The sequence below is a fragment of the Pan paniscus genome, chromosome 10, assembly GCF_029289425.2.
Source record: "Pan paniscus chromosome 10, NHGRI_mPanPan1-v2.0_pri, whole genome shotgun sequence".
Taxonomy (NCBI): domain Eukaryota; kingdom Metazoa; phylum Chordata; class Mammalia; order Primates; family Hominidae; genus Pan; species Pan paniscus.
The window spans coordinates 41,107,796-41,124,589 of record NC_073259.2 but is presented as its reverse complement, the minus strand read 5'-3'; the positions used below and the strand labels follow the sequence as shown (position 1 = coordinate 41,124,589).

At 53.9% G+C, this 16,794-nt stretch overlaps 1 protein-coding gene across 1 annotated transcript; it reads right to left on the bottom strand.

Moving 5' to 3' along the window:
• Positions 1–69: 69 nt before the first annotated feature.
• SPRYD3 (SPRY domain containing 3) lies at positions 70–15,391 on the bottom strand. Its single transcript, XM_003831042.5, has 11 exons — positions 14,769–15,391; positions 12,592–12,738; positions 11,215–11,290; positions 10,575–10,699; positions 10,129–10,264; positions 8,762–8,947; positions 3,622–3,771; positions 3,119–3,176; positions 2,046–2,165; positions 1,786–1,958; positions 70–1,438 (listed from the first exon to the last, which is right to left on the bottom strand). Exons 1-11 carry the CDS (start codon positions 14,789–14,791, stop codon positions 1,304–1,306), a joined length of 1,329 nt encoding a protein of 442 aa, XP_003831090.1. The 5' UTR covers positions 14,792–15,391; the 3' UTR covers positions 70–1,303.
• Positions 15,392–16,794: the final 1,403 nt, after the last annotated feature.

Here is a 16,794-nt window from a genome sequence, read left to right as displayed (position 1 = left end):
CTTCGGCTGCCCCCATCCAGCAGTCCTGTTCCTAGCCCTGTGGACTAGAAAGGCTCCTGGTTCCGGCCATACTGATAAATACGGAAACTCCATCTTTATTGGCTGTATAAACATCTCTGGTCTGTACATACATTTCATACATCGTAGGGTGGGAAGCGAGGGCCAAAGGGAGGCCCAGCAGCACAACAGCTCACCCGCTTTCCCTACAGCCCTACCCGCTCTGTGCAAACCAAGGCCAACAGCTCCTGCTGCCTCTTCCTCCCTGGAAAAGTCACTGTTACGGGGAGGGGGTCAGGGGTTGAAGGATTAGAAGGAGATAGAGGGCTTGGTGGGGAGGACACATGTAAGTGCTAGAATCAAACACTGAAGCGAAACAGGCAACTGGCACAAGCAGCAAGCTGAGGCATGGGACGGGGCAGGAAAAGGGGAGGGAGGGGCCACGCTGCCCCTCTGGGCTTGCTCAGCTAAGGCTCTGGGGTCTTGCCCTCACACTGGCAGGGAGACAGGCCCCAGAGCCTCAGCCCCAATACCCGGGAGCTAGGGACATGGGTGGCACAGGTAAAGAAAGGATGGAAGGGGAGAAAGGAGTGAAGGCCCTAGTGCCCTGTCACCTCACAGCCCCTCTCTCTTAAACATGCAACAGGCACCCACCCATGTGGGTCCAGGTATGGGGAGCCAGAGACCTAGATCCTCTGTGGTGCCTGAGCAGGTTGGAGTGGGGAGCCAGCTCTCAAGGGAAAGATGGAGAGCCTAGAGGAGTCTTCCTGGGGCAGCAGCCAGTGAAAGGACAGAGATGAACAAAGAGAGGTCCCCTGGCCCTGCCAGGGGTATGACAGCAGCAGCTGGTTCACACAACCAGCAAAGAAAACAAGAGGAATTCAAGGAGAAATACCATGGTGAGTAGGGGAGGGGGCTGTCTACTCTACCCTCTACAAAGCATCATGCCCGAATAGCAGCTGAGATAGGGTGCTCACGCCTCTCCACCCACACAGGGCCAGTGAGGGAAAGGGGGACCCAGAAGCCCACTGACCAAAGCGAGTGGGACCACCCACATACCAACACCATTCTTTGGGTCCATTCCTGTCCAACCAGGGACTCAGGCCCAGGGACTGACAACAGTGGCAGCACCAGGTCAGAAACGTGGGCACAGAGAAGCATGACAGGGGCCTGAGCCAGTGGGGGCAGAGTGACTACACACCTCCAGGGGCCTGCTGGGTAAAGGAAGCCTCTGGGAAGTCAGGAACTGGGTGCCTGGCCCAGCAGAGGGTGAGCAGGGAGAAGGAGCAGGTCTGGAGGGGAGGCCCTAGCCACTCAAGGGGTGCAGATCTACTTTGACTTTCTCCCCACAGCTCAGCATTCCAATGGTGGGGAAGAAGCCTCCAGAAGGAACAACAGCATCCTTCTTCCCAATGATCTTGCCATTCCGAGTGAAGAAAACCTGGGGAGGAGGTGGGGAGAAGAATGGAGCAAGCAGGCTGTGGCCTCTTCCCTGAGGATGCTGGAGCTCCACAGGCCTGAACCCCAATCACCCCGGCTTCCAGCGGGGCTGGAGAGGGGCAGTTAAGGTGATATGGGAAGTGACCACCAGAGGGCGTGCTGAGGCCGGAAAACAGCCTCCCAAGACCGTCTCCCGATCTCAGCAATCCCTGGAGCTCGCAACAGCCCTTGGGCAACGCCAGAGCTTCCCGTCTTTCCCACCCTGGTTGTGAGTTCTGTTCCCCACTAATACCCACCCTTTGCCCAGACCCAAAAACCCTGGTCCCACCTCGAACTCTCCGTACTCACCACCACCTTCCTGCCCTCATGCTCCGGCTCTATCTCTTCCCCATCCTCTTCCTCTTCCTCTTCCTCCTCTTCCTCTTCCCCTTCCTGGTGCAGGTACATGACATTCCGCACGTTCCGGACGGCCCGGGCAGTCGGAGACAGGATCACTGTGTCACAACTGTCATCACTGTCCCCTAGGAGACCAGGAAACCTGAGCTCCTGTGGTGCCTTTCCACCCTCTTGCCCCAAGCAGCCTGGCTGGCCACCCCTACCCCACTCACCCTCACTGTCCAAAATGTAGTCCCGGGGGAACATGATTCCACAGCCCATGATGTCCCCTTTGTAACAGCGTGGCCCAAAGGGGTCCCCCACGCCACTGCCATGGAAGATCTTCCCATCGTCTGTTGGAGGGAGGGGAGAGGACACACACTTGAGGAAGGAGGGCTGACACCACACCCCCAGAGCGGCTCATGAAGCTGAACACTTCCCACCCCTCAGAGGAAGGGAAGGGTCAGGGCAGAAACAAAGATGGAGAGAGAGGCCGGGCGCGGTGGCTCACGCCTGGAATCCCAGGACTTTGGGAGGCCGAGGCGGGTGGATCACCTGAAGTCAGGAGTTTGAGACCAGCATGGCCAGCATGGCGAAACATCTCTACTAAAAATACAAAAATTAGCTGGGCGTGGTGGCGCCCGTCTGTAGTCCCAGCTACTCAGGAGGCTGAGGTGGGAGGATCACTTGAGCCTGGGAGGCAGAGGTTGCAGCGAGCCAAGATCATGCCACTGCACTCCAGTCTAGGTGACAGAGTGAGACTCCATCTCAAAAAAAAAAAAAAAAATTGGAGCGAGATATATGGGAAGGGGGCACCAAATAAAATAAAGAGACGTAGTATCCATCTGCTCAAGGTAAGGGTAAGGGGGAACCCTTAGGAAAGGAGTCAGAGGAGGGGGCCCTAGGGAAGGAATGAACACCCAGGGAGGGCAGGTGGGGGGAGGTGGGTCGGGGAACTCTAGGCTCAGTTTTCTTCTAAAGAAAGCCAAGGAAACCAAGCAGCAAAAGAAAAAAGAAAATGAGGAAAATGAGAGTCTGCAGGAAGGGCACAGGGGGGACCAGCTCAGAGGCCTGGAATGTCCCATCTGGGCCCAGATCTCCCTCTCCTGTCCTGCTCCCCTGGTTTCCAGAGCTGGGAGGAAAACACAGATGAGGAGGAAGCACTAGTGATTTGGGAAGGGGAGGTCAGCCAGCAGCAGGGCAAACAGCAAGGCCCTTTGTGAGGGGCCAGGACAGGGGAAAGTGGATGTCGCTATGCCTCCACGTCTCCCACCATCCCACCTTTCCCAGGCAGCCCGCTATTCACCTGCATGATAAGCCACAGACCCTCTGCTCCAGCCAGGATGCCTGTTCTTGGGATAGTCCTGCACCAAGAAGAGAAAAGAAAATCTATGGTCCCATGCATAAACAAGAAGACAGGAGAGAGTGGCATCTGAACCTCTGGGACAGACCACAGCCCAGAGAATGCCAACCCCGCACACTCATACCCTGCAGGCACTGGGGCTTCAGGGGAACCAGGGAGGGTGAGGAAAGTGTTAGTTAAGCTTTTAAGGCCAGAGCCATGGCATGTCCCACCCCCACCCCCCAGGCCTTAGTGTGTGGTGCAGTCATGACCTGTCTCAGGTCCTTGGTCACATGGGGTGTGTACTCTTACACAGCAGACACATACAACTGTGTTCCATCTCAGCTTAGCACCCTCCCTCCAAAGCCTGGGCTCCCCTGGTTTCTCCTAAGAGCTTCCTGGCGCTGCCCCAACAGCCCCAGACCTGAGCAGCTCCATGAGCAAAAAAGCTCAGCCTTTGTGCCCACCTTCCGTGCCAGCCCCAGGGCGATGTAGCATTTCTCTCCAGGGTCCACGATCTCCACCTCGAAGTAGTGGCTGCGGGTGCTGAGTGGGTGCCGGGCCTGGGCCAGCCCCACATCCACGATGCTTTTGCCCTTCCCTAAGTACTCCAGCAGCTGTGGAGGAAGAGCCAGATGGGGGTCAGGGGACAGGCTGACACCCACCCTGGAAACCTGGGCCCAAGGCAGTCTGGGTCCCACTTTCCCAGGTCTGACAAAAACTCCTGGCTGAAAGGGAAAGAATCCTAGAGATACAATGTGGCCCCAAAGTTCTAGGCCAGCATGGAAGAGCAGGATGGGGTGGGAGGCAAAGGGGAGAGCACCCCTTGCTGAATGCCCACGCTTTCTTCCCCCACACACTTTCTGGGAGGCCGGGGAAAGCAGCACAGCTAGGGGAGCGGCGCACAGGGGGCTCTAGATGCATCCTCGCCCGCTGAAAAACCCTGCAGCCTTTCCTGCTGGGAAAGGTCCACCCAGGGTCCCAAACACAGGGGAAAGGAGAAGCAAGACTAGCTGAGAGGAAACTTGATGACTTTCTCAGGGGGCCTAATGGGGACAGGGAGGATGCAGAAGTTAGGTGCCAACCCCAGATATTCAGGGGAAGCGGGTGAGTTCAGAAGCCAATTCTGCCTGGGATGGGCCTGACATAATTTCTCAAGGTCCTTGTTTTACTTGGCTGTGAACACAGCTGTTCTTAGCTGGGTCAGGGAGGTGCTGAGGGGAGCCCAGGGACCCAGAACGCCCAGCTCTACTCCCTCATTTCATGTGAGGGAGGGGAGAGGTCAAAATGAAGACAGAGGCAGGCTTAGCTGTTCCCAGCCCCTCATTGCTCATTCAAGTTGGAGTAGGGGCGTGGAGGTAGGATAGGGGAGATGACTGATGGGTTCTTGGGGCTCTTCAGTCCCACAATGGTCCTGCCTGGGCACGACGGGGCGGCAACCCCCAATCTGGGAGGATTTATTTGTCAGTTGTCATGGTAATAGTGGGGTGATGACTCAACCCCATCCCCTCTTTCCCCCACCTTCAGCCTCACCTGGGATTCCTTAATCTCCTTTTAATTAGCCCAACTGCCCCTCAAGACTTTCTTCTACCCTCCCACCCCTGCAGCCCTGAAGGAAACATGTTGCCTAGGGACCTCCTCCACGTCTCCCTGGCAAGCTTTGGGACGCTGGCCTCTCACCTCTCACAGATTCCTGCCTGAACAGGAAAGGAGTTATGCCCACCTGCACCAGCACAGAAGCCTGTGCGTGTCTCCAGCAGAGGCTGCTCCCGCATCCCCACTCCCAGCCTCAGATGGCCGGCTGCTTAGCTCAGGTGCTTAGAGCGGGGTGCTACTAACCCCTTCTGAGAGTAGGACTAGAGGGGCTTGGTGCCTTTCTCAGCCCTGGAGCTTAGCCCCGCCACCTCAAGTCCATCCTTCCCTCCTCTCCAAAGATAACTGGGGATGGATGAGGGGGAAAGCAGCATGCACGGGAGACCACCTAAGCCCATCCCCAAGGCCACACTGACTTCTGTTCATGGTGTATTCTCTGCTCAGCCTGGGTTCCTCCTCTGCCTCTCTCCCCGGCAAGCCAGGAGGGGTGTGGCTTGATCCACATTAACTAGTTTAGACTCCACCCAGGCAGAGCAGCCCCCAGCCCACCCTCTCCACCCAGCATTGCAGAACTGGGTGGGGGACCCCACAGCTGCCTTTGACCCATTCTATCCAACTGGCCTCGGTGTAGGAAACACAGTGTTCTCCATTTCCAGAGCCAAAAGACAGCCGATCCAGACCCTGATCCTTGGGAAATACCCGGCCAGCCCCTCCCTTTGCCTCAGCTCAGAAGAGGGTAGCTGCTGCATTTCTGTCTCTGGATAGGGTGGAGGTGCTTTCTCACGCTAAAAGCCAGGACGGACTACCCCAACATGGGTCTCTAAAACCCACTCTCTACCTGCCAACCACAGAGCACTTCGGACAGAATGCTGATGTCCTGGACGACTAGGTACTTGTACAGTGTATAGGTGAGGCTTGTACAGCGTGCCCTCTTCAGAGGGGACCGCCCAGCCCTCACAGTGAAAGCCATCATAAACCTCCTGATCCACTCTCATGCTCCTGGACAAAGTTCCCCCGACCCCTCCTGAACCTTCCCAGAGAACTCAGAGGGGTGGAAGTGGGGGCAATATTTGGCCTTCCTGACAGATTCTTTCTTGAGTACATTCCTCTGCCTCCTTGGTCTATAGCTGTTAGGAACCTAGAGGAGGAGTGAAGGTTAACCCTTAGAGTCTGAACTGTTAGGATCTTGATGCTGGTCCCTCAATCTGTACCTCAGAATCCAACAGACCTGGGTTCAAATCCTAACTCCTATTACTTAACAGCCGCTAACCTCAGGCAAATGACATTCACGTCCTTAAGCCTTGGTTTCTTCAACAGTAAACTGGGATAAGATTACCTGGATTTCCAAAGCAAGTGGGAAGACTTAATGAAGTGACCAATACACATTGCTGCCTCTCCCTAAATCAGTGTAAATGGGGTTACGTTGGAATTGCCGATCACAAACAAGGAAATGATCTTTCATCTTAGCCCTTACTTCCAACTACAATGGTCCCTTAGGCCAACCAGGACGATGGCCACTCCCCAGACAACTCTACCCTATGTGTCTCCTCTCAAACAATGTCCAATCAACAGAAATGTTTCTCTGCATTTTTGGTGGGGGAAGACGGAGCCCTTTCTTTGGGTCTCCCCCCAATACACACACACCACCAAAGCCCCAAGAAGCCAAAGACGTGACTCAGTGCCACAGAGTGGCGGCTGCAGACCAGAGTGTGGACAGTCTCGTGCACTCCACACCCTCCCTCTACCAGTAGCACCTTCCCAGCCTCTTCTCCCCTGCCGGTATCCGCCCTCCTCCCCTTGCCAGCAGAGACCCTAATCCCTCTTGACAGGAACAAGGAAGGGCTCAGTGCCCTGAGGGCCCAGAAGCAACTGAAACAGGAACCAAGTACACACTCTCTACTGGCCAGCTCAGGCTCCAGCACGGCCTCCCTCTGGGCTGGGTCTGGGGAGGACCCCTGGGAGGGTGGGGCCTCATTCACCACCCTGTGTGTACCAAAGCTGTTGCCCCTGTCACTAAGGAGTTGTCAGAGGAGCTGTGAACAGGGCACAAACACAGAATGAGTCTAATCCCCCAGCTGTTACCTACCGCCCCCAGCTCCCCTCCACCACATTACCTCACTTTGCGAGGCATGGAGGCAGGGATGAGGCGAGAGGCAATACTCCCACCCCTGAGCAAGTGCCCCAGCAATTCCTCAACCCCTCAGAGCTCTGGGGAGGTAGACTCTTTAGGAGGGGGAAACAGGCCACAGGAGGCAGGGGAAGAATTCCACTCAAGAAAGAGCCAGGTCTGTCTATATCCAAAGACTCAAATCTAACAACTGTTGAGGCCCAGTGCAGTGGCTCATGCCTCTAATCCCAGCAATTTGGGAGGCCAAGGTGGGAGCATCCCTTGAGCCTGGGAGTTGGAGGCTGAAGTGAACCAGCACTCCAGTCTGGGTGACAGAGTGAGAGCCTGTCTTAAAAAAAAAAAAAAAGGAAAGTTGGCATGACTGGAAAAAGGCACATGTCCCTCAGGAAGCTCACGTCCAAGTTGGCCCCAGAGGAACGGGTGCCCCAGGAGTAGTGCTCCCACCCTGCCACCTGGCCCAAGCTGGGGTGAGGGTCTGAGAGAAGGGCCCAATTCAACAGCTTATGTCTAAAAAAGAAAAAAACTCTTAAATAAGTGGCTGAAGATGTTGGGGGGAGGGTGGGGAGGAAGGAAGGCTATTTATAAATGTCTACAGGATTCTGCATCAATTAGAAAAGATTGCCTGGGAGGAGCTGAGAGCAGAGTGGGGACAGGTCCAGGCAGAGAAAGGATGCCAGGAAAAAACTCTTGAGGAGAGGTCAGAGATGAGAGCTGGAACATCGCCCTGGCGTAGCCCCAAGTTTAACTCTGTAGATGTTGTCAGAATGATGGTAGATTGAGGGGAAAAAGGAAAGATATGAGAGTCACGGAGTGGGCATCTGAGGCCTCTTAGCTCTCGGTTGCTGCAGCCTGGGACCCTGATGCCAGAAGGGGGTGCAGAGTGTCAGAAGCAGCAGGAGGGCACACTTCCTGTCATTTTCCCTGAGATCCACTCCACCAGGGGGAGGCCTGGCTCCTAATCCGCTCCCACCCCCCACTGCTTCTGTTTTGTTATCAAAGACTGAGTTGAAAACAGCCTGGGTTGGGGTGGAAAGGCCAGAGGGTGGAGAAAAAGGCCAGGCCAGGAGCAAGGGGGTAGGAGAGGGACAATTCGAAGTGGGAGGGCTGAGCAGCCCACTAGAGGTCAGGGCCAGATCCTGGACTTGGCGTCCATTCACTTCCAATGCAGCACAGTGTATTGAGGCAGACAGGAAGAATTTCCCTTTCTCAAGGTTCATGAATTTTCCAACAAAACTTAAAATCCGGGGAGGAAGAATTCCCCTTTCTCAAGCTCCACACGCTTCCCAACGAAGCTTAAAATCCATACTAAAGCAGGTATGAGGAAAAGATAAATGAAGCAAGTTTGGAGGTGTAAGGATGCTCACTGAATCTTTATCTGCCTCCATTCTAATCCTCTATCAAATGCAGGGATAAGACAACAGAAACTGACATTGACACTTCCTCAAAAAAGATGGCTAAGAACCTTCCACCACATGTGTGGACTTCTGACCACACCTGCCCCACAACACTTTGAATGAAAAGCCTGGGCCAGGCATTTTGCCTCCAGATCAACCCCCAGCCCCTCAAAGGCAGTTGTGCAGGGCTGTAGAAGACACCAGAAGCTGAAGGAACCAAAAAAGGCAAAGCAGAACTACTTGTTCCCAGGGTCAAACTGCAAACCTGAGTTCCCTGAAGAGGAGGAAGTGAAGAAAAGAGAACATGTGCTAAAGAAAACACAGATCTGGACTCAAGGACTCATGTCAAGAGCCTAGGCTATCTTGCCAAACCCCACACGGACACTGTCCCGACTCCCCATTCCCAGCAATTCAGACATGACCATGTGCCCACAGGTGTTCTGCCCAGCCTCCTCCGACCCAGCCCCTCCCGCCCTCCCACCTGCTACTTACAGTCCCACAGACTCTGACATCATGTAGCCGGCCCCATTCATCCTCGTAACTGTCCACCATCATGACGCTGTCGTCCTCGCGGCCCAGCTCAGCGTTGAGGTGCAGCCGCACCTCCTCACCCAGGGAGTGCATGCCCACTGCTGGGAACAGTCCATCTGGGGACATGGGCATGATGGTAGAGCCCACCTGCAGCGGGGGGAAAGACGGAGCTGCCACCTGGCCTGCTTTTCCATAGCTCACCTAATTCTCACAAGGGTACTTTTAAGATGATGCAACCAGCCGGGCGCGGTGGCTCACGCCTGTAATCCCAGCACTTTGGGAGGCCGAGGTGGGCGGATCACAAGGTCAGGAGATCGAAACCATCCTGGCTAACACAGTGAAACCCCGTCTCTACTAAAAATACAAAAAATTAGCCGGGCGTGGTGGCGGGCGCCTGTAGTCCCAGCTACTCGGGAGGCTGAGGCAGGAGAATGGCGTGAACCCGGGAGACGGAGCTTGCAGTGAGCCGAAGATGGTGCCACTGCACTCCAGCCTGGGGGACAGAGCGAGACTCCATCTCAAAAAAAAAAATAAGATGATGCAACCAATAATTATCACACACACTGACAGATTAAAAAAAAAAAAAAAAGCAACCCAGAGGTGCAGAAAAGTTTCCAAATGTGCTAAGTACTCCTGGCTAAGCAAGGTATGTACAGAGCTAGAAGACAAACACAAGTCTCCTGACTTGCTGCCAAATAATTTCAGTACGTGTGCTGGACAGGAGAGTGCCGAGGCGCAGATGCTAAGGCAGCAGGACCCCTTGGCCAAGGCCTGAGAAACCAATTTCCCAATGTGGGAGATGGAGTTGGAGAGAAGGGAGAGAGCTGTGTGTCTCTCTCTACTATTGGCTCCTGTCCCATCTCCTCACCACGCCTAGTCTCTCTACGAAGAGGATAGTGAAAGAGATGTGAAACAAGGAAAACAGGACACAGAAAGGACATATCCCCAAAAGTGCTCAAGTCAAAACCCAAAGAGAGGACCTCCAGCTTACATGGCCAGGCCATAATCTTCCCCTCTCTTTTATCTGCTCAAAACCTTCCCCCAAATCACCCAATTCTGTTCCCCACAATTCCTGCTCATCCTCTGCTCCACTAACTTGCCTCTCTCTGCCTGTCATCTGGGCAATGTCCCAGCTTCCTCTGGCCATGGGAAGTATCTTCTCCTACACGCAGGAGACTTCAGGAGAATCTGAGGCTGGACTGGAGGAGATGGGAACTCAGTGCAAGGGTCCCTGGGCAAGCCCCAGCCAGCAGACTCTTCCTAATCACTCCCCACAAATCCTTGGGCAGATTTCAGCCACGTAAATCCCACCACGATTTCCCACTCACCCGCTTCCCATTTTTGGTGAAGAAGATCTGGGCGGTCTGCACATCAAAGGACACAGGCTCAATGCCACAGCCAATCCGGTCCCCGGAGTTGCACTTTGACCCAAACTGGCGGCCCTTGGCTCGGCCATTGTACAGCCTACAGACAGAGTAGTACAGACACAGGACCCGAGCCTGGCCTCCCAACTTCTCCCCAGCACTGACAGCAGAGGCCTCATCCTCATCTTGCTGCTCCTGGTCATTCTGTGATGGTACCCACTTACGTCCTGGCATGAGCATCACCCTCCTCTAGTCTGTAAGCCTTCAAGGGTGCTGCCAGGCCACTTCCCTGTCCTGACCAGAAAAGTCTATGAAACACCCAATGGGAAAAGCCAGCCCAAGGTAGTTCTTCAGATCTAAGATTCCCAAATTCATAGGAAAAGGGCCGGGTTGCACAGGAGCCAACTCACTTGCCATCATCAGCATGGTAGGCTACAGAGTCAGGCAACCAGCCAGGCTGGTGATCCAAGCTGTAGTACTGAGGGACCAGCCCCACAGCAATGGTGCCCCGGACTCCACTGTCCACAATAGACACCTGGAGAGAAGAAAGCAGGGCACAGTCAGCAGGGCTGGGAAATGGGATGAATTGCTGTGGGTGGGGGAAGGGGACTTAGAGATTAAAGGGCGCTGAGGCTCAAAAAGAAAAAGGACATGGGAATCAGGAAAAAAGATAAGATACTCAGAGGGGGGAATTGGTGAGAGTGGGTGCCTATTTCACTTAGAAAATTACTCCAAAGCTTTGGAGAAAGATAGGACTCACGTCCCTGTATGGTGGGTTTGGGTTAGGGGACATGAGTCAAGTCTGGGATATGGGTCAAAGTCTACCTAGCTAAGGGGTAGGAGAGCAGAAGGGACAGGGTGACAGGTTTCCAGGGCACCTATCTCTCAGATGAGGGGCCATGCTATCCTGCACCTATTTCCCAGCCAACAGGATAGCCCTGATGGAAAATTAAAAGGCCAGGTCATACATCTAGTAAAGGAGCTTCTTGGGGCTTAATGATCTCACCCCCAAGCTCACCCCCTGCTCTGCCCACCCACTGCCTTGATCACCTCAAAATAATTGCTGTCCTTGGTCAGGGGTCGAGAAGCCACGTAGCAGCCAACTTCACCAGAGTTTCCATGATAACTGAAGGAGGAATGAGGGGGGAATTCCATTAGCAGCCTAGCCCAAGAGTAGGGGGAGGGCCTCAGCTTCTCCCACCCTTACCCTGCAAGGGCCAGCACACAGGAGAATCCATCAGGCTGCACTTCAGTACATCGGCAGACATCAGAACCAGATACTTAAGGTCACCTCACCCTACTCCTCTCGCAGCCTCCAGCTGGAATCCAACCCGTACCAGACCAGTGCAAGCCTGGTTTCTTCATTTCCAGGAGGAAAAGAATGTAGAGCCTCCCTTACTTGCCTAAGAGAGGTCTCACAACCCTGTGTAACCTCAATCTCTCATGCTGCAGCTTCAGCCCTTTTCCTCTGGCTCTGTCCTCAGTGGAGCTGGAGAATAATGGCTGGTCTCTATCCTCTTTACCAAAGCCCTTCATCGATTGGAAGACAGTGATTCAGTTCCCACTCCTCAGCTTTCTTGCCTCTAGTTAAACAGTACTACTTTCTTCCCCCTTCAGTGGAACTCTGTGAGAGCATGGGCTCAGAAGGAGTCGGGGAAGGGGTTCAAGCCAGAAGAGAGGGAGGAAACACACACAAGCTAAGGGGCTGGAAATACAGGAGTTGGTGGACAGGGTACACTATAGAATGGCCCTTCCCCAAACAGGAAATCAACTATCTCTGAAACAGCCACTCTTCACTAGATCTAATCCCTGAGACAGTGGCAGGAGACTCAGTTACCCCACTGGAGTCTTCTCAACAAAGCACCTAGGAAGCTTCTGAGACCCCAGCAGCCTCCTGTGTCTGATGTGATCCCTTCCCCTACCCAGCTGGATCCCCTCCTTGCTGGATGAGGACAGAGCCACCCAGTGACAGAGGCAGAGGTGAGTGCAGGGTGAGGCAGCACACACTGCTCCACTCAGAAAGGCCTCTGGGTGGGTGGATCACTTGAAGTCAGGAGTTCGAGACCTGCCTGGCCAACATGGTGAAACCCTGTCTCTACCAAAAATATAAAAAATCAGCCGTATGTGGTGGTGCACGCCTGTAATCCCAGCTACTTGGGAAGCTGAGGCAGGAGAATCGCTTGAACCCAGGAGGCGGAGGTTGCAGTGAGCTGAGATCACACCACTGCACTGTAGCCTGGGTGACAGAGCGAGACTCTGTCTTAAAAAAAAAAAGAAAAAGGCCTCTGGAGTCAAGAGCATCCCCCTTCCCTGTGCAGTGCACAGTCCCCTTCTCTGAAAAAATAAAAATTAAAAAAAAAAAAAAACCCTTTCCTCTCTAAGATCTGGAACAGAGAAGAAAATGTGGAAGCATTCTCCTGAACTCACCTTAAAGTATCTCCATCTACAAGGATATGTTTGAACCTCTCCTGATATCGGAAAGCTCGGACCTCTCGAATCTCCCGGATCCGCCGGCGCCAATTCAGAAACCGGTAGTGCAGGTTGAGGTCATCCATCTTGTTCATGAGAACAAACCTGCCAAGGGGAGAAGGGGATTGAGGAGAAAGCAGGGCCCTAGGTAAAGCACCTCAGCCTCTGTGACCCAGAAGGTAGAGAAGGCACTGGCCTTGAGGCCAGCTGCCCAGATTGACCTCAACAACCCTCATCTTCTTTCTTCCATTCAACAAACATTTACCAAGCTCCTACTATGTGTGCTCTTCTCCGTGCTAGGGATGGAGCTGTGAACAAGATGGACAGGATTCCCATTCTCACAGGCTGGGAGGTGGACACGACAGGCAATAAACAGACATAATTTCAGGCAGTGGAGAAAAGAACAGGGTGATATGATAAAGAATCTGGAGGCAGTGGATAGAGTGGACAGAGGCGGTCTCTCTGAGGAGGTGACATTTGAGTTGAAAAGGAGCTAGGCATGACAAGCCAGGCATATTCCAGGCAGGAAGGGCAGCCACAGGTCCTTGGATGGAAGAGAGCTGGCATGGTAGAGAAACAGAAAAAGGCATGGACAGCTGGTATATAGGGAATGTGAGGGAGAATGTACAAGATGAGAATAAGGCAGGAGTCAGATCATGGCCCTACAGACAATGAAATGGTAAGGACTTTGGATTTTATTCCAAGATGGAAATTTCTGGAGGGTTGTAAGCAAGGAAATGCCATGATTGGCTGGGTATGATGGCTCATGCCTGCAATCCCAGCACCTTGGGAGGCTGAGGCAGGAGGATCGCTTGAGGCCAGGACTTCCAGACCAGCCTGGGCTACTAAAAATTAAAACAATGAGCCAGGTGTGGCAGCGTGCACCTGTAGTCCCAGCTACTAAGGAGACTGAAGATGGCTTGAGTCTGGCAGGTCAAGGCTGCAGTCAGTTCTGATTGTGCCACTACACTCCAGCCTGGCTGACAGAGCAAGACCCTGTCTCAAAAAAAAAAGAAAAAAAAAATGCCATGATCCTGGGCCTGGTGGCTCACGTCTGTGATCCCAGCACTTTGGGAGGCCGAAGTGGGAGGATCACAAGGTCAGAAGTTGAAGACCAGCCTGACCAACATGGTGAAACCCCGTCTCTACTAAAAATACAAACAAATTAGCCAGGCGTGGTGGTGCGCACCTGTAATCCCAGCTACTCAGGAGGCTGAGGCAAGACAATTGCTTGAACCTGGGAGGTGGAGTTTGCAGTGAGCCGAGATCGTCCCACTGCACTCCAGCCTGGGCGACAGAAACTCCATCTCAAAAAAAAAAAAAAAGCCACGATCTTAATCAGTTCCTAAAGATCATTCCAGCTGCTGGTTGGAGAACTGATCACAAGAGGATCAAGAACAGATGTGGGCAAACAATTCAGACGTTGTTGCAGCAGTTCACATGAGAAATGACATCCACTAAGTCGGTAGCAGCGCCGATGGATGGGGGTGGGATGATCCAGGTATTTAAACAACCATCAGTCCCTACATATAAATGAATGAATGATTTTTCCTGGGAGCCAAAAGTGAGAAAGAGGTGAAGTACTCTTCTCTTCCCATTCCCCAAACACTGGGACAGGGGTTTTCTTGAGGCCTGACATTGCCTTGCACACGGTAGGTGCTTAGTAAGCCTTGGCTGGGCTGAATTTGATCCCAATACGCAAATTACGACTCTTATGCAGTAGCTACAACCCACCACGTGGCCCAGAAGAGTAGGCACCTGTGGGACAGACAGCCCTAAGATTCCACTCCCGGGCACTCAGCCAGGACTCAACCCCAGGTAGATGCTGGTTGCGCAGACCCCACAGTCTTGGCACCGGCGAGTGGCGGCCCTACTGGGCCCTGTCTCCTCCCCGGGCACGGCCTGATCACTGAGATGAGACCCGGGAGCAGCCGGGCCCCAGCCCATCCGTGTGCCTACGCCCAGTCTCCCCAGGCCCTGCAATGGGCCGAGGGTGCACCGACAGAAGAAGCCCAGTGACCAGAGCGCAGGGCCCCGCCCCTGGCCCCGGAGCCCCCGCCCAGGACCCCCGCCTTCCGCTTCAGGCTCCGGGGAGATACGAGGCCTCCGGGACCCCGCCCCCGATCCCCGCCTACCGGGGCCGCCGCGTCCTCCTCATCCATAGGCCTCTCAGCTCCGCACACAAGCTCTTCGGCCGCCGCCACCACACACATCCGGGTCCCCGCCTTTCCTTCACTCCTAGAGGCCCGCCCCGTCCCCCATCTAAGCCAATCAGCAACGGTCTCTGACGACGGGCACCTGCAGGAGCCAATCGGAGGGCGCAGGCAGGGTGTGGGGCGCAGCCCGGTGCCCTGGGTAGCCAGCTCAGGGCCCCGGTCTGGTCAACCCGGCTGTTGCTGGGGTGAGCGAAGGCGACGTGGCAGCGCGGACGCTGCTGGGTGCCTGGGCGCCGCTGAGGCGGACAGGGGGCGGCTCTTGAGCGGCGCCGGGGAGACGGGACGGGCGGAGAAGGTGGCCACGCTCGCACAAACGTTGCGAGTATTACTTGAGCCCTCGTTCCGCGCTGGACTAAAATAAAAGCTTTACCGGAATGTCCATTTAATCCACGGTGCAGCCTTATGAAATAAATCTTATTATCTCCTTTTTACGGATGGGCCGAAGGCTGGCCTCGATAGCCTGCGCGCTTAACTGTTATGCTGTGTACCCTCCCGAGCTCCGTTTCATGGCACCGCTCGCTCATTATTGGCAAGAACATTCCATTCCAGGAGGAGAGAACTGGGGATGCAGAAGGCACAGTGGCACGAAGCGGCATTCTGTGGAGGAACACAGGGCTTTGGTAGGCTGAAGGAAAGTTAGACTGGGGTCAGAATGTGAAGGGACGAAGACACGAATATTTATTGAACACCTACTAGGGAGTGTCTACCTGCCATTCTGGGGGGGTTGGACTCCTAGATGAGGACTTCCTTGCTCCCTTCCCATCACCATATCTCTCTTTTCTGGACGGAAAATATTCCCCTCCTCTGTAGCACCTCATTTATAATACTTTTTTTTTTTGAGACGGAGTCTCACTCTGTCGCCCAGACTGGAATGCAGTGGCGCGATCTCGGCTCACTGCAAGCTCTGCCTCCTGGGTTCACGCCATTCTCCTGCCTCAGCCTCCCAAGTAGCTGGGACTACAGGCGCCCGCCACCACGCCTGGCTAATTTTTTTTGTATTTTTGGTAGAGACGGGGTTTCACCGTGTTAGCCAGGATGGTCTCGATCTCCTGACCTCTTGATCCGCCCACCTCGGCCTCCCAAAGTGTTGGGATTACAGGCGTGAGCCACCGCCCCCTCCATTTATAACACTTATTACCGTCTTGCTTTCGTTATTGGAGTTACTTGTGTGTGTAGACCCGTCTCTGCTAGACTGTGAGCTCCTTCAGACCCCAGACTATTCTATTCTTATCACACTAGGTACTCTAACGTGTTGAGTGCCAGGAAAGCCATCAGCTCGCATACCGTGAATAGTGCCCACTCTGCATAACGGCAATGGGTGATAGGAATAGATGAGATGGGAAACAGAGAAACCCGGATTAGAGCCCCAATTCTGTGTGACTAAAAGGTCAAGGTCTTGGTGTTCTCATCCCTAAACAAGAATTATTGAAGTATGTGTTCTCTTAGCTCCCTTCCAGCCCCTGGATGACTCAGTTCTGAATAGCTACCCTTCCAACTCATCTCCACCTCCTTTTGATTCCCTCATTGCTTCTCCTCCGCTCCTCTTCTTGTGTTATGAAAATACCTCAACACTGAGCTCAGCTCTTCCCAAACGCAGCCAGAGAGGGACAATCTTAGGAGGCTGACAGAGTCATGTTCATCCCAGACCAGGGCTCATTCCAGAAACTAACTAGCTAGCTGGCTAGGGTCAGACATGGAGAGAAATGGCAGAAGAAGGCATTTCCAAACTGTTACTGACGGTTGGTGATTCCACTCGGGATTTCCTCACCTTCAAGTTCCAGGTGTGGGGCTGACCTTTTTGGCGAATTCTCCATCCATTGGCATGCTCAGGACCCAGTTGGTAATTTGTGCTTGGTGTCTACATGTATTTGAATAAACAACTTTATTGCCATGTAACCGACATACAATAAACCATATATATTTAAGGTGTACAATTTATTCCTTT